At 53.7% G+C, this 23,083-nt stretch overlaps 1 protein-coding gene across 1 annotated transcript in view; it reads left to right on the top strand.

Annotated features, from left to right (window-relative positions):
- Positions 1–295: 295 nt before the first annotated feature.
- Positions 296–23,083, top strand: part of TGFBRAP1 (transforming growth factor beta receptor associated protein 1) — a gene marked incomplete in the record, with an annotated part of 43,445 nt that continues 20,657 nt past the window's right edge. The window contains 5 exon segments of the mRNA XM_027766400.1: positions 296–996; positions 9,343–9,537; positions 12,628–12,782; positions 22,458–22,540; positions 23,060–23,075. Of these exon segments, the coding sequence (XP_027622201.1) occupies positions 309–996; positions 9,343–9,537; positions 12,628–12,782; positions 22,458–22,540; positions 23,060–23,075 (1,137 nt within the window).

The following is a 23,083-nucleotide window of genomic DNA, read 5'->3' as shown; positions in this document are numbered from 1 at the left end:
TCCAGTAGGGCCTGGACTTCGTGGCCCCACCAGCCCAGGCGGCCCTGGTTCGTGGGCACTCACTTGCCTGGCTCACCAGGGAGGACTGTGGGTGCGACCCTGGAACCTCCCCATGCGGGTCGGCCTCACGGCGTGTCACTTGTACCACTGTCACCATCCAGACCCCGCTTCCCAGTTTTTACCAGTGTCAGGTGGTTTCCTCTGACTGCGATGACCCTGGGCATCCGTGTGGCTTTAGCGAGACCGGGAATATTCTCTCCCTTGTTTTCTAAAGGTCATGTCCCTCTTCCCCAGACCAGGCCGTCGCCATGATGACCGTCAAGGCCTTCACCTTGGTGTCCGCCGTGGAGCGGGAGCTGCTGGCGGGAGACCGAGAGCGCGTCCACATCGAGTGCGTGGAGTGCTGTGGCCGGGACCTCTACGTGGGCACCAACGACTGCTTCGTCTACCACTTCCGCTTGGAGGAGAAGACGTTGCCCGCGGGCACGGCCACCTTCACTGCCACCAAACAGCTGCACAGACATCTGGGTTTCAAGAAGCCCGTCAGCGAGCTGCGGGCGGCCTCGGCCCTCAACAGGCTGCTGGTACTGTGTGACAGCTCCATCTCGCTGGTCAACATGCTGAGCCTGGAGCCCGTGCCCTCAGGGGCCCGCATCAAGGGGGCCGCCACCTTCGCCTTGAACGAGAACCCCGTGAGCGGGGACCCGTTCTGCGTGGAAGTCTGCATCATCTCTGTGAAGCGCAGAACCATCCAGATGTTTCTGGTGTACGAGGACCGGGTGCAGATCGTCAAGGAGGTGTCGACCCCGGAGCAGCCGCTGGCGGTGGCAGTGGACGGCCACTTCTTGTGCCTGGCCCTGACCACGCAGTACATGATCCTGAACTACAGCACGGGCGTCTCCCAGGACCTGTTCCCCTTCTGCAGCGAGGAGAAGCGGCCGATCGTCAAGAGGATAGGGAGACAGGAGTTTCTGCTGGCGGGCCCCGGAGGGCTGGGTGAGGAGATGCTTCGGCGATGCCCCGCGGTGCCTGCGCCCGGCCCGGTCTCCTGGGGAGAGCTCCATGGATACATGCCGCATCAGAACAAGATTGTTTTTAAGTTCATTGAATGTTTTTTCCATGACAGGGAGAGACAGAGAGGTAGACAGAGAGATAGACAGAGAGATAGAGAGAAACAGAGACAGAGATAGAGAGGTAGAGACAGAGGTAGACAGAGGTAGACAAAGAGATAGACAGACAGAGGTAGACAGAGAGAGATAGAGAGAAACAGAGACAGAGATAGGTAAACAGAGAGAGAGGTAGAGAGACAGAGAAGTAGAGAGAGACAGAGAGATAGAGAGGTAGAGAGACAGACAGAGGAGTAGAGAGAGACAGAGAGGTAGACAGAGACAGAGAAGTAGATAGAGAGACAGAGAGGTAGACAGAGAGACAGGTTGAGAGAGACAGAGAGAGAAAGAGAGACAGACAGAAATAGAGAGGTAGTCAGAGAGATAGAGGTAGAGAGGTAGACAGAGACAGAGAGGTAGACAGAAAGACAGACAGAGAACTAGACAGAGAGAGACAGAGTGGCACCCAGGTGTGTTCTCCTGCTGTGCCCACCCCAGCCTCAGAGACCCTGAGTCATGGGCACACGTGGTCAGGGGAGGTCCCGGGACACGAACCCTAGACCTTGCCATGTGGGTCCAGTTGCATTTACGCTGCGCCACCATGTGGCCACTTGGATTGTGAGGTTTTAGTTGTGAGAAATAAATACTCAGGGAGTACCCGCCAGCATGGAGGAGGTGTGGCAGGCTAGGGCAGGACTGTGTGCACGGTGTTTGCTGAACTGTCAGGCTGTCTCGGGGCTGTGGAGTGAAGGGAGCACAGTCAGACGAGCTGTAAAACCCGTTGTATTCCGGGTTACAGTGGGGCCCGAAGACAGCTCTGGTGGGGAAATTCCTTGAAGTCCGTGAGTAGGGAGTGGCCCAGCCACCATGATGCAGCAGCGCAAGTGTCTGCAAGGCGGGACGCCGTATGGCTGACCGTGGGTTCAGATCCCCAGGTGGGTCTGGAAACACGCCAGGCGTGCGGGCGCCCAGGATCTGGGGCGCTGGGAGCTGGGAAAGGTGGATCGCAGCACTACAAGACCCCAACGGGGTGTCCCTACCCCGTCATGAGCACATGCACACATGCATGCGCTATCATTAAAAAAACTATGAGGACCAGCAGATGGCTGAGTGGTTACATTGCTGGACTCCCAGGTAGTCGACCACAGTTCAAGTCCCAGACCCAGCAGTTTAAAACTCACACCAGGTGCATATATATGCGTGCCCAAGATCCCGAGAGGAGAATGGAGGAGAAGGGATTGCAGTGTGGCTGTCTCCCTGGGGGGTGATTTCTCGCTTTCTGTCTCTCTGAATTCTCGCTTTCTGTCCCTCTGAATTTCTCTGGCTCTCCAGCAAGCGTACATGCCCTATGGCAAAAATTTCTCTCTAGAAAAAAAGAAAATAATGCTTCATAAAACTTCCTTATATGGGACCAGCAGTTAGGGTAATGGCTATGTCACTGGACTCCCACGTAGTCGACCACGGTTCGAGTCTCGGACCCGGTGGCTTAAACTCACGCCGGGCTTGTGTGCGTGCGTGCCCAAGATCCCGAGAGGAGAATGGAGGAGAAGGGATTGCGGTGTGGCCATCCCCCCTGGGGGGTGATTTCTCGCTTTTTGTCTCTATGTCTCTCTCTGTCTGTCTGGCGAGCGAACGCGCCCTATAGCAAAAACCTCTCCAAAAAAAAAAAACTTCCTTATAAAATTTTCCCATGCAGGTGGGTTTGTCACCAGATGGTTCTCACTCCTTGTTCTAAAAAGCAGTTGAGGTTGCTCACTAAGTATTTTCAGCTGTGGAAGCTTCAGGGTTATGTCCATAATGTTCTTTTTATTCCTGTAATTTCTTCCCACCGAGGTGTTAGTAGCTACCTCTTTGGGAGGGCCCCGGCTGTCCTCACACGACCTTAGCTAGTACCCCGGACCGCCTTCTCCCACGTCAGGTGAATGCGAGCTGTTAGCTTCAGGGCTTTCTCTGGTGTTCCCTCTCCATCGTGGACGGCCACGGACCTTTATGTGGCAGGGTGTCTCAGTCTGCCCCGTTGCTACTCACGCAGCTGTCTGGGTGTCATGAGAGTAGGGGGTTAGTCATGGTTGGGAGGTCCAAGGGCCAGGGGCTGCATCTGACAAGGGTCTTCTCCCTGGCTGGAGCAGGCAGGGGCAGGAATGAGTGTCTCTGTCTTCATCGCTGTCATTATAAACTCGGTCGTGGGGGCCTTGCCCCGATGACCTTAATCCTAAGGTCTTGGCCTTCTAATCCCATCACAACTGCATCTCGACATAGTGATTTTGGGAGGACACTTTGAAGCCACAGCACAGAGGTGGGGGTGGGCCATGCTGACCCCAGCATCGACCCTGGACGGTCTTTATCTAGGCATCTCACTTCCTTTCCCATTTTTTTAAAAGAATTATTTGTTTAACTTTATTTGTTGTTGTTATTATTTAACTTGACCAGAGATAGGCAGAGAGCGAAAGTGAGAGAGCAAGCTGCCAGGTCCCGAACTCAAACCACGGTCGGCTATGTGGGAGTCCAGCCCCTTAACCACCATGCCACCTGCCGGCCCCAAGGCTTCGTGTTTCTACGTGATAAATATAGGTCATCGGAAAAGTCATGACCCATTTATTCGTAGAAAGACTACATCGTGACCTTTCCGATGACCCGCTACAAGCACGCTTGCTTGTAATAGCAGCAATTCAGAACACGGGCTGTCGGTAGTTCATGTACACGTCTTGATTTTTACTCTTTTAAGAAATAAGCTTTATTTTTTAGAGCAGTTTGATGTTCACAGCAAATTGAGAAGAAAATGCAATGGTTTCACATGCCTCTGCCCACATGCATAGCCCCTCTGTCACCAGCCTCCCCAGCCAGACGGGTACACCCTGCAATCCCTTCCCCCAGCCTCAGCCGCCTGAGTCATGGCCCGTGCCTGTCTGGTGTGCACAGAGGATTCTGGGACACGAACCTGGGACTTTCCCATGTGGGCCCACTCACATTCCCACTGTACCACTGTCTGCCCCCATCTTTTGATGGAATTGTATATTCTCATCTATAGACTGTTTTTTTTTTTTTTTAAAGTATTCTTTGTATTTGGGATTTTTAAGATGCAAAGGCATGTTTTAAAATTTCTGTATAACGGACCAGATGGTAGTACAGCAGTGATGTAGAGGACCCACGTGGGCAGGTCCTGCGTTTGCATCCTGACACCGCTCCACCCATGCCAGGAGCCTTCACGTTCCTGTAGTCAGGCTGGCTGCGGCTGGGGGTGGATCGTGGTGTGAAGACCCTAATGGGTGCCATCTCTTTATCTCTTTCTCTTGAAAGAAAAAATAGATAAACTAAAAAAATTTGGTCCAATTAAAATAAATAGGTAAAGTTAAATAATTTTAAAAGGGGCTGGGGGGCAGCAGGTGGCGTGGTGGTTAAGGGTGCTGGATTCCCACATGGCTGACCGCGGTTTGAGTTTCAGACCGGGCGGCTTGCTTTCTCAATCTCTCACACACACACACTCTGCCCCTCTCTGGGCACATTTAAATAAGTAAATAAAGTTGAATGCAATCATTAAAAATATTCCTGTATAATCAGATGTATCTGGGGTCCGGCTGTGCGTTTGGCCTTTGGCTCCGTCAGTGCAGTGGCGTGTTCCCGTGGCCAGCTGTTTCCGTGGCGAGGGCTTAATAGCGAGAACACTGCCCCAGTACCCCTCTGTCGGCTGTAGAACTCGGACTGGAGGGAAACACGTCCTACTCGGACACATCTTTCCCTTAGCTTGCTCCATGCTGGCCCCGTGCACATTGGGTGAGTAAACCAGCCTCTGAGTCGCGGTCCTGCTGGCGTCTGGTACAGAATGAGCAACCGAAAGACCCTGGGAAGGTCTCTTACAGATGATTTATATCCAGGTTCTGTAGCATAGTAATCACAGTTTTAGAAACTAATAGTTCAGGGACCATGAGATGGTGTAATGGTTATGTCACTGGACTCCCACGTAGTCAACTGTAGTTCGAGTCCTGGTCCCAATGGCTTAAGACTCACGCCGGGCCCATGCGCATGCATGCCCTGAGAGGAGAATGGAGGAGCTATTCCTCCAGGGGGTGAGATTTCTCATTTTCCGTCTATATCTTTCCCTGTCTCTCTAGTGAGCACATGCACCCTATAGCAAAAAGTGTCTCTCTTAAACAAAAATAAGAAAGAAATGACTAGTTCAAGAGAATTCCCATAGTGAATGTAAAACGCACCTTCGGGCCCAGCTGCTGGGGAAGCACCACCGCTCGGGGGGCCAGAAGCTGCAGGGCAGGCCCAGGCCCAGCGCTCAGGCTGAGCGGAGCACTCTGCAGAGTTGCACAGGCCTGTCATCCTAGGCAACTGGGAGGTTGGAGCAGGAGGGTGACAGCACAGCGAGCCCCCGTCCTCCCTTTTCCTCTTTCTCTATCATAAATAAATAAAAGTTAATGCACCCCTAAGCACAAAAGCTCTACATTGTGATCTTTCCTGTTGCGTTTCTCTCTGAATGCAACATGTGTCCACTCCTGTGTTGTGAGAGACTGCTCTTCAGTTTTTTGCAAAGCGATACTTTGCGGAACTTCTCAAATACAGTTGGTGATCGGGACTTTAAACCCTCTCCAGATAAGAGAGGAGATAACTGAGCACTGCTCACCCTCCTGGTCCCCTCCCTTCCTCTGCTTGGATACCAGCGGCCTGAAACCCGGAGGGCACAGCTGAACACGGGCGTTAGCAGGTGCGCCCTGTGCACTGGGCGCCCCGTGGCCGACAGCCCCTGCCCTTCGCCACTGTGCAGGTGCCCACCTTGACCACCTGCTCGGTGGCTGTAGACAGGTGGCTAGCCCAGCCTCTGTTCTGGGTACGTCTGTGGGTTCTCGTGTGCGTGGACCTGCCTGCCCATCCCCCAGGACTGCTCTGCTCTTCCTTATTTATGTATTCATTCATTCATTCATTCATTTTACTAGAGGGTGCATGCACTTGTCAGAGAGGGGGAGAAGAGAAGGCACCCCATGGGGCATGGCCCCACAACCCTCTCTCCCCCACCTCTCCCTCCCCTCGGGATTTTGGGCACTCGTGCACACGTGCCTGGTGTGGTCTCTAGCCTCCTGGGCTGGGACACAAACCGTGTGGGCTGGTCATGTGGGATCCTGCAGCACTGACCCCCAGGACACCGGGCGGCCCACGCTGCTCTTTAACTCTGATGAAAGCTCTGCTTTTCTTGGGCACAAGCCTTTGTTCATGACCTGTGGTTTCTGCTCTTTTTCTGTCAAGAACCTATGGGGCCAGCAGGTGGCATGGTGGCTAAGGGCGCTGGACTCCCATTTGGCCAACTGTGGTTCAAGTCCTGGACCTGGCGGCTTGTTTTCTCACTTCTCCTATCTCTCTCTCTGTCTCTCACTCTGTCCCTTTCTGGTCATAAAGAAAGGAAGGAAGGAAGGGAAAGAAAGAAAAAAAAAGAAAAAAGAAATAATTCTTAAAAAAAAAAAAAAAAGACCCTCCATCCGGGCTCTACCCTGCACGTCTGTGGTCGGGTGGCCCCGTGTGCTGTGCTGCATGAGCACGTGTCTGCCCTGAGCGTCTCAGAGCCCCCAGATGGCCCCGGGCCCAGCCCCTCCCTGTGCATTCTGCAAATGCCTGGGGAAGGGTGGGCGCGCCACACCGGTGCCCGCACCTGCGAGTCCCCGTTCTTTCTCCTGCAGGTGCATTTTTGCTGGTGGTTTTTACCTGCATGGAGCATTGAAGTGCCAACCCGATTTCCTCCTCACAAGCTCAGTCGTAATTTAGATTTTATTTTAATTTTCTTTTTCTTTCATGAGCATCAGAGAGGGGAGGAACAGACAGAGGAGCACCGCAGCAGCTCTCACACCACAGTCGTCCCGGCCACCCGGAATCACGAGCTTTCGTGCCCGGCAGGTCCAGGTCGACCAAAGACTCAAACCCGTGGTCTTCTATTGGATCCGAGCATTGCTGAGGCAGCGCCTTACCGCTGTCCCACCGAGCTGGACCGTCCTTTCAGACTCAGTTTTCTTTTGTTTGAATTGCTAGAGGGCGTGTGCCCTTTCCTGAGGCACGGGGAGAGGAAGAGGGCTCTGCCCTGCGGGGCACGGTCACCCCACAGCTTCCTCACCCCCATCTCATCTCTCTGTAGGGACTCGGGGCACATGTCCACACATCGGGGCGATTAGTACTCCTCGGTTCTGCTCTGCAAACACTCCCTCTCTTGCTTTGTCTTGTATGGAGGGGAGGATGAAATTAAAGTACCAGTTTATTTCGGTGCAGAAATGTTTTGGAATCATGCATGCAGAGCTTTTTCAAAATAGGAAATTTTGAAGACCTCCCCCCCCCCATAGGGGCCAACAGGTGGTTAAGGTGCTAGACTCCCACGTGACTGACTGCAGTTCAAGTCCTACGTCTGGTGGCTTGATAATCAGGCCAGGCACGTGTGCATGTGTGCCCAACCTCCCAAGAGGAAAATGAAGGAGAACTTGAGACTGGGGGCCTCACCCTGGCATTTGGCGTGCACTGTGGGACAGTTTGTCGCTGTTCAGGAAGATTGCTGCTATCCTCCCAGGACTGAGCTGCAGTCTCCCTTCTTCCAGAAGGCTCTGGCCTGCAGCCCCACTGCCTCCTGGCCAGCCTGCATCCCAGTTTGGCTTCAGAGCAGCTCGGTGCTGCCAGTCCAGGCGCTCCAAGCCCCAGGGGACCTTTCACCCTCTCCCCTGTAAGTCAGGTTCAGGCCCCTGGCTCGCCCCTGGATCTCCCTGCGCCTCCTCTCTCTGTGGCTCAGAAACCACTGTCTGCAGCAGGGACATCTAATCACTGGGCAGCAGCAGCATGCTGTTTTCAAAGGTGTTTTATGTCACTTGCTTTGCAAATTAAGTTAAAATATGTTGACTCTATTTGGTGAATGTGTTCATTTTGCTAAACCCTAATTTTTTATTTTTCCATAGGGTGTGTGCACTCACCAGAGGTAAAAAGAGAGAGAGGAAAAGTGAGAACTCACCCTCTGGGGGATGGCTACACTACAGTCCCTTCTCCTCCATTCTGTTCCTGGCATCCTTGGCACACGTGCCTGGCATGAGTTTCGAGCCGCCGGGTCCAGGACTTGAACCGTGTCAGCCATGGGTTGGGCAGCAGCCTAACAGCTATGCCCCTGCTGCCCAAACTCCAATATCTTTTGGACATGCTTTTTGTGCAAGATTGATGAACTGTCATTTGACGTGGAGGTAATTGACAGACGCTTGGCAGCAATCTCTTGTGAGTTGCAGAGTCGGCTGTACCCGTGTTAGACACAGCGTGTACACGGCATCATGCGCACACTCTGAGACTCCAGGGCAGGACCCGTTACCCGGGATTAGACCTCGATTCCGAGCACAATACCTAGCGGCACGCGAGGCACACAGCGGGTGCTCAGGAGGTGAGCTGTCACTTAGGCAGGCCAGTTGGAAGACTGGACACGACAGGAAGCTCGCAAAGCATCCCGAATGGTTTGCAAGTAGCTTTTCCTCACGGAGTACGTGTGCTTTATAAATCTCCGTGTCAGGGTCAGCACTGTCAGAGTCTCGTCCGAGTGAGAGCTTTCTTTCTTTCTTTCTTTCTTCTTCTTTTTTTTTTTTTTAGAGGTTTTTGCTATAGGGCGTGTGTGCTCGCCAGACAGACAGACAGAGACATAGAGACAGAAAGCGAGAAATCACCCCCCAGGGCCGATGGCCACGCCACAATCCCTTCTCCTCCGTTCTCCTCTCGGGATCTTGGGCACACACACACACGCGCCTGGCATGAGTTTTAAGCCACCGGGTCCGGGACACGAACCACGGGCGACTACATGGGAGTCCAGCGACATAGCCATTATGTAACTGTTGGTCCCAATTAATTTTTTTTTTTTTTAAAGAAATATAAGAGTACAGGAAGGCTGACCCCGTGTCCCGGTAGTCAAGGGCTCTGGACCCTGGAAGACCAGCTGTGGTTCTAATCTGGGCCGTGGCCATGGTGCCTTGAGAAGCGCATCGGGCGCATGTGCACGCGTGGCCAGCCCCCCAGCAGGAGAAATGGAGAGGGATTGTGGCAGGACCACGTCCCATTGGGGGGTGCTTTCTCCCTCTCTGACTCTGTCCCTGGCTGGTGCACATGCCCGCTGGCAAAACAAGAACTGAACAGCCCTACTCCACAGGCAAGTGGAGGGGCATTCTGCATGCAGACACGTCTGTAGAAAACGCCGCGGTTGTTCGAAGGCCCGGCTAACGCTCTCCTCCCGTATCCGCAGGCATGTTTGCCACCGTGGCGGGGATCTCCCAGCGGGCCCCGGTACACTGGTCGGAGAACGTGATCGGGGCCGCCGTCTGCTTCCCATACGTCGTGGCGCTCGACGACGAGTTCATCACGGTGCACAGCATGCTGGACCAGCAGCAGAAGCAGACCCTGCCCTTCAAGGAAGGCCACATCCTGCAGGACTTCGAAGGTGCGGGTTTGCAGCGGGCGCTGGAGCGTGCTCCGCCCTGCCGTGCTTCCCAGAGGTGGTCAGGGACCGCGCCTTATACTACGCGTGGGAGATGCACAGGTGTCTCCAACACGGTCTCTGCACTTCAGGGCCTGCAAGGTTATGGGGAGACAGACGTTTAAACAGATAGCTACTGGGCCGGCCCGTGAACATGGCGCAGGTGGCTGGATCCCGCGTGACTGACTACACAGTTTGGGTCTCAGACCCTGCCGCTTAAAAAACACACTGAGCACGCGTGTGTATGAGTGCCCAAAATCCCAAGAGGATAATGGAGGAGGAGAAGGATTACAATATGTTCATCCCCCTAGGGGTGCTTTGTGTCTCTCCCTCTCCAGCCAACATATGCACCCCATAGCAAATTTAAAAAACAAGAAAATAAATAAATAGCCACAGCAGTTTAAGAGCTTGGTAGAGGTGGAAGGAGGCCCATTGGGAGAGCAGAGAGGGAGTACCTCTGAGAGGTATCAGGGAGGGCTTCCTGAAGGAGGTGGTATTTGAACTTGACCTCTAAAGATGCATGGGGGTTAGCCAAGCAGATGTGTGAAAGAACCTTCTGGTAGAGAAGGTGCATGCAGATCTGTGTAAGAGGGAACCCTGGGCTCCATGCCACACACACAGATCGGTGTGATCACGGTGCGTGCTGTGTGGAGGCGGCGTGTGGTGAGGCTGCAGGCAGCCAGGAAGGACCACTCAGGTGTGAGGAGGAGCTGGTTGAGGATGGGTTTTATGCACTTTTCTCAATCTTACGAGCATTTTCAAATGTACCGAGGAGTTGAAAGGTGAACGCTTGACCTCGATTTAGTACTTGGTGACATTTTGCTGGACCGTGGGAGAGTGGAAGCCACTGCCATTTACCACGTCAGCACTCCCCTCCTAAGGAAAAGGGCCTTGCCTTGCAGAAGCGCTGCTTTCAGTCCTGCGGAAGGAGCACAGCCTCAGCCACTCACCCGCCCCATGCAGATGGCTGCCCCAGCGACTCCCTCTGTGGTGTCAGAGTGCGCCCCATCGGCCGTGGGAAGACCTCAGTTCACCCAGCTTTGCCCTTCGTATCACGCGCTTTCTTTTCTTTTTTTTTCCCTTTTTTTAAGTTTTTGACATAGGGCTTGTGCACTTGCCAGAAAGATACAGAGAGAGACAGAGAGAGGGAAAGTGAGAAATCACCCCCGGGGGGATGATGGTGCCACAATCCCTTCTCTATTCTCCTGTCAGGATTTTGGGCATGCACACACACGCGCCTGGCGTGATTTTTCAAGACAGCCTGTGGGATTTTTAAGCCAGGTACAGGACTCAAACCTCGGTCAGCCATGTGGGAGTGCCTTAACTGCCATACCACCTGGTGGACCCTCCAGCGCTGTCTTAATGCTGGGGACACAAACGTAACGAGACACGTAGCCCTGCCGTTAAGTGGGTTGCACTCTGAGCAGCACACAGTTGGTCTGGGGCTCTTCAACAAGTCCGTGCAAAATGCCTGTTATGAGAAAACGCCATGGTTTCCAAATGGAATTTGACCTTCTTTTGCACCATGGTCAGTGGGTGCCCAAGTGCAGCGAGGGGCTGGATCCTACGTGGCAGACTGAGGTTCAAACCTTGGCCCTGATGGCTTGAAGGACATGTTGGGCACATGTGCACACGTGCCCAAACCCTGATGGGTGGGAATAGAGGGAAAGGACTGCCGTGTGATCGTGCCCCCCTTGGGGTGCCTTCTCCCTCATCCCCCTCCGACAAGTGCATGCACCTCATGGCAGTTCAAACACTTTTGCACCAATTAAACCTGTAGCTCCGTTTCCCACCCTCTTTCCGAAGCCCCCTCCTGCAGCAGTCCTCTGATGCCCCATCGGGTGGCAGCGTGGGCATGGAGGGTCAGGGCACCCAGGAGGGTGTTCCTTAGGTGGGCCAGAGGGAGGCGTTCAGGACCAAGTGGCACCAGGCAGAGAAGGGATTCTGCTAAAAGCTACTTCAGTTGTGATACAGAAGACAGGAAATACCGTTCAGTTACTTCCTGTGGCCACGTCATGCATAGCTGAATGGCTCTCCAAAGGGAGTGGAATTCGATTTGAATGTCAGTGGAGGAGGGACTGTGGCGTGGCCATCCCCCTCATGGGTGATTTCTCACTGTCTGTCTCTCTGAGGAGTGTACATGCCCTACAGCAAAAATCTCTCAAAAAGAAAAAAAAGAGAGAAAAATAGTAGTCACGGCCAGTCTGGGGCTGCAGTCTGACTCCTCTGTGGGCACGGGGCGGGCCTCACAGGTAAACCAAAGAAGCCAGAGTTCACTCCCAGGGTGTGGGGAAGAGGATGTATTAATGGCAAGACTTGGGGTGTTCAGTCGGTAGGGGAGTATGATATTGAACCTCATTAAATTCCCTTACGCTCTTAGTTTCATGTAACCAAACAAGCCCAGAGCAAACAGTTTTTTTTTTTTTTTTTTTTTTGCTATAGGGCACATGCACTCGCCAGAAGGACAGAGAGAGACAGAGAGACAGAAGGCAAGAAATCACCCCGCAGGCGAGATGGCCATGCCACAATCCCTTCTCCTCCATTCTCCTCTTGGGATCTTGGGCACGCACGCACACACGCCCGGCGTGAGTTTAAGCCACTGGGTCCGGGACTCGAACCGTGGTCCACTACATGGGAGTCCTAATGATGTAGCTGTTACGCCAACTGCTGGCCCTTGCAAAGAGAATTTCTAAAACTCTCATATGAGGTGTACCCTAATTCTTACAGCATTCCAAGGCTGAGCACTACGCTCCTTTGAATATTACGCGGTTTCTACTACCCCGATGTGAAACTTACCTGCACTTGACAATAGAAAGAGGCGAACAAGCAGATGTTTTAGGATACAGAGTAGTGAAGAGTTTGCCCCTTTCTAACCATGGGCAGAGTTGAGAGGAGAAAAAGAAAAAAGAGAAGCATTATAAATTCATTCTCGTAGGAGTTTCCTCCAGAAAACTGTCGTGAAGTGGAGGACGAGTCGGATGAAAATGCAGTTTGGGGCCACGGACCTCCTCGCAGGGGGTGTTTTCCTGTTCCAACTGTCGGCTTTCTTCCCAGGAAGAGTGATTGTCGCTACGAGTAAAGGCGTTTACTTCTTGGTCCCGCTCCCTCTGGAGAAGCAAATCCAGGATCTGCTCGCGAGCCGCAGGGTGGAAGAGGCATTGGTTTTAGCAAAAGGAGCCCGGAGGAACATTCCGAAGGAAAAATTTCAGGTGTGTAACGAATTGGTCCCAAGAGACCACGGCCTCTGAGCCCCCGCTTGAAGACACTCAGATGCAGCTGCCGTGCCGGCCTCGGGAGCCAGCTGTGCTGACGCTTCCGTGTAAATCCCATCGGACAGGCTCAGAGCAGGTGGCAGAGCAGTCAGACGGCTTGACCGAGGTCACTCAGCCAACAGTGGGGAAGTCGCGCTCTGAACGTCTGACTCGGGGGCTTAATGTTACTGAGTTGAGTTTCTTTACCAAAAAAAAAAAAAGTTAATATTTTTCTTTGATGAACAAGAGAGATTGAGAGAAAGAGATGCATAGTAACAGAGAGAAAGAGAGACGCCCCCACTAGGGTCTTCATGCCGTGATCCATCTCCAGCCTCAAACGGCCCAGATCAGACACTCCCCCTTCCCAGCACAGGCTGGGAGCTTTCCCCAGGCAAACTGGAACTTGCCCCGGGGCCAGCCCTGCAGAGCTCGGGAAAGCTGCTGTACTGCTCTCTGGCCTCTTGGGTCCTATTTCCAATCAGCTTCCTCCTTTGTGGACGTGCAGATAAACCGAAAGAGTGAGGGCAGGTTAATTAAGCTCGGAATTTAGAATTTGCAGTTGTCGGGCCGAGCCATGTCCTGGCAGATCTGTCACCTGTGGGAGAGCTTTGCCGACCACATGGACTAGGTACCTAATATTGCAGGAATCCAGCTAGTTGATTTCCTTAGGAGAATTCTTTAACACGTGGTCCTGCAGGTGGCGTGTTATTTGGGGCACTGGGCTCCCACATGGCCGACCACGGTTCAAGTCCCGGATCTGGTAGCTTGCTTTCTCGCCTTCTCTCTCTCTTTCTCTCCCCCTCTCTGGTCAAACTAAAATAAATAAATAAAATTAAAATAAAGTTAAAAGAATTATTAAAAAAAAGAAATTCTAACTTTAAATATAATTGATATGGGTCGGCCTGTGGCTCAGTGGTTAAGGCAGTGGGATCCCACCTGGCTGACCGTCCAGTTCAAGTCCTGGGCCTGGCAGCTCGAGAACTGTGCTGGGTGCGTGTGTGCAAGTCCTGAAAGGAGGGAGAGCTGGGGGAGGAGTCAGGGCGTGACCATGCTCCGTGGGGTGCTTGCTCTCTCTTTGGTAAGTACATGTGTCCCTTGGCAAATTGTTAAAGATAAATTGTAAATAAATTTGTAGATCATTCTTGGTATGATGAATAATTTATATAAACCAAACTCTCTGAAAATCGTTACTTGCTCTGTTGTTAGACTGTTCAGGTTACTCTGTTTTTTCAGAGTAATGAAATAATACTGATTGTGTGTGTGGGGGGGGCACACACGAATGTGCACACGCACTGTACACTTCGTCTGAGTGTCTAAATGTGTCATCGAACGTCCCCGTGGATTTATAACGCGGGTCAGGTTGTATCCGTGAGCAGGCGAGTGCTGTGGGATGAGATGACGTTTCTGGCCGCCGTGGACCCTGACGCGAAGCGGGAGGACCCGTACCGTGTGGCTGTGGGCGTGAGGAGGGCATCCTCTCTGCATTGTCCTCTGTGTTGCTGACTTAGGGAGCCTGACCTACCAGCATCCAGCAGGGGGCAGCAAAGTCAAAACCAAAACAGCTCCTGTGGGTTCCCGCCTGAGCACCTGCGGGCAGGGCAGGGCAGGGTGGGAGTGAGAGGCGGTATCCAGCTGTGGCCTGCCCCTGCCTCATCGGACGGCCTCCCTCTCTCCCACAGCTGCTGACCCCGGATGGTTGGGGTTGGAGTCCAGTGGTCAGGGACTATTTTCAGCCGCTGTTGGTGACACCCCTCCTTGCACACTCCTCACACGTTGTAAGTGTGTAACACTGTCCTCCACAGCCTTCCACTGTTCTTTATCTGACGACACAGTCACCTAGCTTCCAGTCGGGCACCTCAGTTTTTTCCCCCTGGGGCGATGGCCACACCGCAATCCCTTCTCCATTCTCTCTGGATTTTGGGCACACAGCATGCTCGATGTGAGTTTTGAGCTGCCGGGTCTAGGACTCGAACTATGGTCAACCACGTAAGTCCAGCAACGTAACCATTACACCATCTGCTAGGCCCCGTTTTTCCTTTCTGACCAGCTCCCTGCTCTCTTCCTGTAGTGCTCCTGACCCCTCCGTCCAGCCCTGGAAGTACAGCTTCAGACTTACCTTCAAGTCGGCCTTTATCCATGCTGTCTGCTGGCGCTCAGACCTCAGTCCTGCCTCCGAGCGAGCCTGCAGCGCACCCTCCTGCGGCTGCAGGGATGGTCTGTCTTAAATGCTCACGATGCTCCAGTGGGCGCCTCGTTGCCCAGGGCAAGTCCACACCCTGGAGGGGGTCCATATCTGACCCCACCCACTGCTCCAGCCTGCCCCCAACGCGCGTCAGCCCTGTGAAGCAGGTGTTTGAACCCCACGTTCCCCTGGGCCCAGGCGCTAGAGGACAAAGACACAACTGCGCCCGTAAAGTGGCCGTCAGCGTCATCTGAGCTCAGTGCTCAGGAGCTTCCCCATCCTCACTGCAGACTTGTCTCAGAGACAGCAGCCCGGCCCTCTGTGCCCTGGCGGTGCTCCGGCTCGGCGAGGGCAGGCTCTCAGCCCCGCCCGCCTCCCCGTTTCTGGAACACTCCGGGCACCTCACACGCTGCTCCAGGGGCCTCCCTTCTCTATGCTGTTTTCTGTCACGGCTGTGCCCCTGACAGGAGCTTCCCCATCCTCACTGCAGACTTGTCTCAGAGACAGCAGCCCGGCCCTCTGTGCCCTGGCGGTGCTCCGGCTCGGCGAGGGCAGGCTCTCAGCCCCGCCCGCCTCCCCGTTTCTGGAACACTCCGGGCACCTCACACGCTGCTCCAGGGGCCTCCCTTCTCTATGCTGTTTTCTGTCACGGCTGTGCCCCTGAGGTCGACAACTCACACGCTGCTCCAGGGGCCTCCCTTCTCTGTGCTGTTTTCTATCATGGCCATGCCCCTGCGGTTGACAAGGCAGTTTCCTTACTGTGCTTAAACGTGCCCTCGCTGGGGCCAGCAGGTGGCGCAGAGGTTAAGGTGGCTGGATCCCACATGCCCACCGCGCAGTTCAAGTCCTGACCAGACAACTTGAAAATCACTCTGGGTGCGTAGTAGTTAAGGCACTGGACGCCCATGTGGCCAACCAAGGTTCGAGTCCCAGACCCGGAGGCTTGAAAGTCACACCGGGAGCTTGTGTACGTGTGCCCGAAATCCTGACTGGAGGATGGGGGAGAAGAGATTGCGATGTGACGATGCCCCTGGGAGGTGACTTCTCACTTTCTGTCTGTCTCTGTCTCTCTGGCACATGTGCCCTATAGAAAAATCTCTCAAAAAAAAAAAAAAAAAAAAAAAGGAAAGAAAAATCACTTTGGGTGCGTATGAGCTCAAAATCCTGAGAGGAAAATGGAGAAGAAGGATTGCATGGTCGTCCCCTCTGGGGTTACCGTCTCACCTTTCTCACACTCCCTCTCTGTCTCCCTCCAGTGAGTACAGGCAGCCCATGGCAAAACATTTGTTTTGAAGTACCCTCTTTACTGGGCCTTCCCTTCCCCCTGGTCAGAGCCAAGAACTCGCCTGTGCTTCCACAGGGCGTCCGAGTGTCAGCCGGGATTACTGGTCAGCCCACCCTCCGCTCTGTGCCCTCCCTGTGCTCGGCCCTGGGTCTGTTCTCCCGTCCGTGTGAGGGGACGCGGGTGAGGTTAGCTGGCAGCTGTGCTCCCGAGAGCCGGCTGTTACAGCGGGCCGCGCTGCAGAGCTTGGTGTTCGCAGTGGGAGCCACCTGGAAGCAACAAGATGATCTTGACCAAAAACCAGTGTGGAGACAAGAATTCCGGAAGTCCGTTCTTGAGGATTAGACATGGCTCTTATAATAACAAAGGCACATCACTTATTTTTAATGTTTATTTCTTGTATGAGGGTGAGAGACAGACATAAAGAAAAGCAGCCTTGACGTGATCTCACGCCACCAATCTCCCACAGTCCTCCCAGGTCACGGCTGTGCACCTCGGCGTGGACAGGTGTGCCGGGGAACCGAACCCACGATTCCCGCATAGATCCGGCTTCTCCTGAGCAGCATGTTTCCACGTTGCTGCTTGTATTAACTGTAGAGTGCTGGTGACCACATGCTAGACCCTGGCTTAGGAAGGAGAGGGACAGAGTGGAGAAGTCCAGGAGCCCGGCTCTTCCTGGGGCACCCCACTGTCTCCTGGTACAAGAACCAGGTTTTCTTCAGTGAGCCCCGACCTAGCAGGAGGTTGATGAGGAAGTCTACCTGTGGGACTGTGATTACCGGCATGTTTCCTCTAGAGGCCAGAAGGCTTGGACAGAGAGTTGTTTAGAACTCTCTCTTTAGAACTTGGAGAAGGAGGTCTGAACTTGAGCTCAGGGTTGGGGTGCAGTAACGAAAGACGGTGGGGCCTCCTGTCATACACAGAGGTCGTGGCACACAACTCTACTTGAATTGTATCGCAGTGTGCATAGTGTTTATGGTTTAGTTTGAACTTGGATAGATGTTTTTCCATATCATTTAAAAAATATTTCAGTGTGAGGAGCCAGCAGGTGACATGGTGGTTGAGGCACTGGACCCCCATGTTGTTGACCACGGTTCGAGTCCTAGACCTGGCGGCTGGAAACACGCTGGGCACATGTGTGTGCGTGCCCAAAATCCCGAGAGGAGAATGGAAGAGAAGGGATTTCAGTGTGGCCATCATCCCTGAGGGATGATTTCTCACTTTCTGTCTCTCTCTCTCTCTGCTGAGTGCACGTGCCCTGCAGCAAAAATCTCACAAAAATAAACAAATAAATAACTTCAGTTAGGGGGCCAGCAGGCGGCTTGGTGGTTAAGGTGTTGGACTTCCATAGGGCTGACCTTGGTTTGAGTCTTAGACCCAGCAACTTGAAAATCACAGCAGACACGTGTGCCCAAAAATCCCAGGAGGAAAACGAAGAAGGGGTTTGTGGTGTGGCCACGCACACACACACCCCCGCCCCCGGGTGCTTTTTCACCTTCGCTCTTACTGCCTCTCTCCGACTGTCTCTGGCGACTGCACATGCCCTATGGAGAAAAGAGAACAAAACTGAAAAAATGTTCCGTGTGTGTCTCAGAGGAAGGGTGCTGCCTCCCTTTCAGTGTAAGCGGTCCCATCACCTTCGCTCCCACCAACAGCAGGTTCTTTGTACGGTGGGGGTCTGTCAGTGCTCCTGTCTCCCCAGCGTTTTACGTAAATGCTTTTGCTTTGCTTTTTCATTTAATTTTATTTTTTACTCTTTGAGGAAACTCCCACTAGGCTCTATGGTCAAATTCCTATTTTAAAGTTACTTGGAATAATTCTTCTCAGTGTGGTTATATGACCGCCTCGTATGTACGTAGTTGGGCTCTTCTCCTTCGTGGTTTTTTTTTTTTTTCTTCTACTTTTGCTGTAGGGTGCATGCACTCACCAGAGAGCCCTGCATGGAGGGCTGAGCTCATGTCCACAGATGTCCCTGAGTTTGTGGGCATGGGTGGTCCCAAGTCCTCAGTCCTGCATTGCACCTGCACTGCGCATCAGGGCCCTGCTGGGGTGCTGTCTCTGTCTTTCTCGTTTCTGGGGGACATAAATATTAACTTAAACAAGCAAGCTACATTTTGAATTCGGTGTTTGGAAAAACTGTTGTCCAGAAGCTCTTGCATGATATTTAACTTAGATAATGCATCCTTGAAAATAGAACAAAACCTTTAGATCTGATTCTTCTTTTTCATAATGTTTCTAATACTCCAAATTATACAAGTTAGACATTTCAGTCCAGAAATGAAACACTGATGATGTGGGTTTTGAGTCTGGTCTGGCTTGCTCCCCAAGCAGAGGAACTCTGGAGGTGGCCCTCAGCCCTGGGCCCAGCCTTGCGCCGGCGTGCTGGGCGGCCACCCGGGGCCTGGGTGCTGGCCGCCCCTCTTCCCCCGGGAACTTGGACGGCTGGCGATGCAGAAGAACGCTGGAGCTTTCATTGTGGGGTCGGCGCCTGGCTGGGAGGGAGCAGGCTTGCTCCTGGACTGCCGTGTGTCCCCTTCCCAGCCCTAACTGTTTACCTGCCCGGCTCCAGGTTTCAGAGCTCAGGCTCGCTGAGCAGAGGGCAGGAGGTGTCAGGCAGCGGGGATGGTCTGGAAACGAGGCAGCTCCCTTCAGAGAGCCAAGAATTAGCTGTGGTTAGTCAACTTCCAGTCCAGCGTTAGGTAAGATTCGACAGTGTTGTCTCCCATCCTTGGTTTCTTTCTCTCTCTCTTTTATCTTTTTTTTTTTTTAATTCTCCAGAGAGTGCATGTGCTCGCCAGAGAGACACAGAGAGGGAGAGGGAGAAAACACCTCCCAGTGCATTGGCCGGCCGCACTGCAAGCCTTTCTCCGCCATGTCTCCAGTCTTGGGGGTCTGGGGCACGCACACACACACCTGATGTGTGTTTCAGGGCCGGATTTCAGCTGCAGTCAGATGTGGGGTCCGGCTCCCTGACCACACAGGGCTGCCCTTCCCCGGCTCCAGCACCCACGGTCCTTGTATCCAGGAGGGAAGAGTCTCCTTGTCGTCTTCCTCCCAGCCTCAGTGTGGCAGTCTTGGACTTGAATATAGAAAATGACCCTTTATTCTTGGAGATGTGGAGCGCTAGCAAAACGGTTTCCATTATACTTCCCTTCAGGCCGGGAACGAGGTGACGATGGAGTCCCGCAGCCACGGGGAGGACGGGGTCCCTCAGCTGCTCTTCCGTCAGTGAGCCTCGGTGTGGTCGCAGACTGCTGCAGCTGTGGGTCCCCCCGTCCTTTGCTACCGGGGCCTTTGCTATCTCTGCCCAGAAATGGAGCTGTGTCTGCCGGCAACATCGCCGACCCACCCCGTCTGCTCACTGTGGGTGGTGGGATTCGGCTGCCCCTTAGGTCGGATGTGGCTCGTTTCATGGAGGAAAAATAGAAGCAGACGGGAAGAGAAATGAAGGACATGCAGCCTTCTTCCCTGACACCCCTGACGGGACTCCTTCTTAGATAGGGGAGGAGCTGTCGCGTGCTCCAGAGAGCTGTCCCCAGCCGTGACAAAGGCTCTCTCTCAGCGGGTTTGCGCTTCAGGGTCCATAGCCTTCAGGTGCTGACCGTCACCAGTTCCGTGGGTGACGCCACTTCCTGCCTGCTGGGTGCCTGGCTGAGTCAGAGAGTGGAAAGAAGTGGGCACAGAATTAGAAAGGTCACCTTCCCTTCCGTGACTTGGGGCTGAAAAGTTAACACCTCCGAGCCGAACTTTCTTACACCGTCTTGCAAAATGAGGACAGCGGACGACAATGGAAGTAGGGGTCATGAACATTGGTTAGGTCGTTCTCTGTTCAGGTCAGTAAGCACTGGCTGGGCAGATGCCGGCCCGCGGCGTGGGGATGCCAAGGTGTGTAGTGGATGTGAGCGTGTGGTTTATAAAACGGCTTGACGGGTCAGAGGGTAGCTTAAACACGTCAGACTGTCCTCCTGAGGCCTCGGGGGCCAGGACCGCTGAGGGAGCCGGCGTGAACCGTGGAGTGGCCTGTCTGGAAGCTGCTTCAGACCAAGGGTGAGCAAAGCGCCAAAGCTGACCGAGTCGGGCAGTGATGGAGGGGGTGGAGTTAAAGACACCGCGAGACACATTTTTTTTTTTAAGTTTATTTCTTTGACAAATGAGAGACAGCATCTAACGGGGTCCTGATGCCATGATCCACTCCCTCCCCAGCCAGCCCTGGATCATGAGCACATGCATGCCCAGTACACTCGGGGAGGTCTGTGGATGCGAACCTGGAACCTTCCCAGGTGGGTCCATGTTACTGCTGCACCACCTCCAGCCCCAGGTTCCTGAAGGGTGTTTGTTATTGCTGGCTGTTATAAGCACTAAGGGGTGGGGACCAGCAGGTGGCGTGGTGGTGAAGGGCTCTGGACTCTCACATGTGCAGTTCGAGTCCCGGCCCAGCGGCTAGCTTTCTTACTTTGCCTCTCTCTCTTTCTCACTCTGTTCCTCTCTGGTCAAATAAAATAAATAAATAAATAAAGTAAAATAAAATAATTCTTACAAAAAAGAAGGACCAAGGGGCTCTGAGCAAGGAAGGTGGGTCCCAGTGGCTTACAGGGGCCACCTGGCACCCTCCTGCAGGACGTTCGGGCTGTGGTGTGCTGGGGGCTGTGTGGAGCAAGGAGCTGGGACGCAGAGCACTCCCCGGCTTTGGCCAGGAAAGCCTGTGTGTGTCCATCAGGTGACCAGGACCAGCCTGCTGTGGCACGTGCTGAGAAGGGGCGTGGGGCGTTGATGCCAGGAGAGCAGCAGGAGTGGGGGGCTTTTAGGCTGCTGGGAGCCCCGGACTCACGGGTGCCCCTGCCACACCCCTACCGCAGGAAACGGAAGTGGATGTAATCATCCTATCTACAGATGGCAGAGGGATGCACTGGGAAGGACCGAGGGTGTATGAGGGCAAATGCATTCTCTCTCTCTCTCTCTCTCTCACACACACACACACACACACACACACACACACACACACACGCATGGTCTTCAGAAAGCTCATGGAAAGTGCATTGTATGAAAAAAACTGCATGGGTTTCCATTTTTTTACATTAAAATAAGCTTGCACTCCGGGCTTGTGCGTGCATGCCAAAGATCCTGAGAGGAGAATGGAGGAGAAGGGATTGCCGCGTGGCCATCCCCCCTGGGGGTGACTGCTTGATTTCTGTCCCCCTTTCTCTCTGTCTTTCTGGCTAGCGCACGTGCCCTTTAGCAAAAATCTCTCCAAAATAAAGATAAAATAAGCTTGCACTTCAATTCCGTTTGTATGAACTTTTTTGGTGGGAGGGGAGAGATTTTTGCTATGGGGCACATGTGCTCACCAGAGACTGAAAGAGAAAGACAGTGAGAGACCCCCACCCCTTGGGGGAGGGCCACTCTGCAGTCCCTTCTCCATTATCCTCGCAGGATTTTGGGCACGCACGTGCACCTGGTAAGATTTTCAAGCTACCGAGTCTGGACTGTGGGAGTCCAGCACCTCAACCACTACGCCACCTGCTGGCTCCCGTGTGAACTTTTCAAAAAAGAATTGTTGGGAACCAGCAGTTAGCGTAATGGCTATGTCGCTGGACTCCCACGTAGTCGACTGCGGTTCGCGTCTCGGACCCGGTGGCTTAAATCTCACACCGGGCGCATGTGCGTGCGTGCCCAAGATCCCGAGAGGAGAATGGAGGAGAAGGGATTGCGGTGTGACCATCCCCCCTGGGGGGTGATTTCTCGCTTTCTGTCTCTATGTCTCTCTCTATCTGTCTGGCGAGCGCACGCGCCCTATAGTGAAAACCTCTCCAAAAAAAAAAAAAAAAAAGAATTGTTCATTAAATTTTATTTATTTTTGTTAGTATTACTGTTTAAAATTTTGGTATAGAGCATGCGTGCTCATGAGAAAGAGAGAAAGCAAGCCACCAGGTCCAGGACTCGAACTGAGGTCAGCCATGTGGGAGTCCAGCGCCTGAACCACCACGCCACCTGCTCGCCCTCTCCATGAAGTTTTGAAATTCTGGGACAGATACCTCATGTATACCTTGTTTTTCTTTACCTTGTCACTTCGTCTTTCTGTGGGGTAGTTAACATAGAAACCCGAAGTCTGGTGCCCCCTAGCAGTGGCCCTGAGCGTTCTCTGCGAGATGAAACCTGCCCTTTTTTGCAGGTGATGTACAGAAGGATCCTGCAGCAGGCGGGCTTCATACAGTTTGCACAACTTCAGTTTCTGGAAGCTAAAGAGCTCTTCAGGTAATTGGAGGTGGTGGTCGCAGGACTGCCCGCGCGCCCCTCCCTCATGGGCAGCCCCTCCCGTCCAGCATGATGTTACTCGGGATGGGCCCCGGTGGGGAGACACGGTGGGTGTTCACGACGGCAGACGCCGCCCGCCTGCCCTCCACCTCGCCCTTGCCCGGCCTCTGCTGAACTAGCCTATGTCTTAGGGTGGGGCTGAGGTGGGCATGGCGCGGGTCCTGAGGACAGGGTCCTGCAGCAGGACATTGCTGCTCACCCGTCCTGTTCTCCGGAGTTTACTAGACGCCCTGAGTTTAGAAATAGGTGGAGAGGGGACTTCTGGGAAGACCTTGGAGGAGACGTCAGCCTCTCCTAGAGCTGTTTATGCTTACAGTCCTGGCTGGCTCCCTTAGGAAGTCGAGGTTCTCCTGGGAGCCCTTCTGGGGTGCGACGACTGCCGGGCTCGCCCTCACCTCCTCCTCGTCTCCTCCCCCCACTCCTGCTCTCTGCCTCGCCTGCTCTGACCTCTCGTTGCAGAAGCGGCCAGCTCGACGTCCCGGA

This window comes from Tupaia chinensis, unplaced genomic scaffold, assembly GCF_000334495.1.
Source record: "Tupaia chinensis unplaced genomic scaffold, TupChi_1.0 Scaffold143064_1, whole genome shotgun sequence".
Taxonomy (NCBI): Eukaryota; Metazoa; Chordata; class Mammalia; order Scandentia; family Tupaiidae; genus Tupaia; species Tupaia belangeri.
Note: the sequence above shows the minus strand (reverse complement) of the source record. Positions and strands in the feature narration are given on the sequence as shown.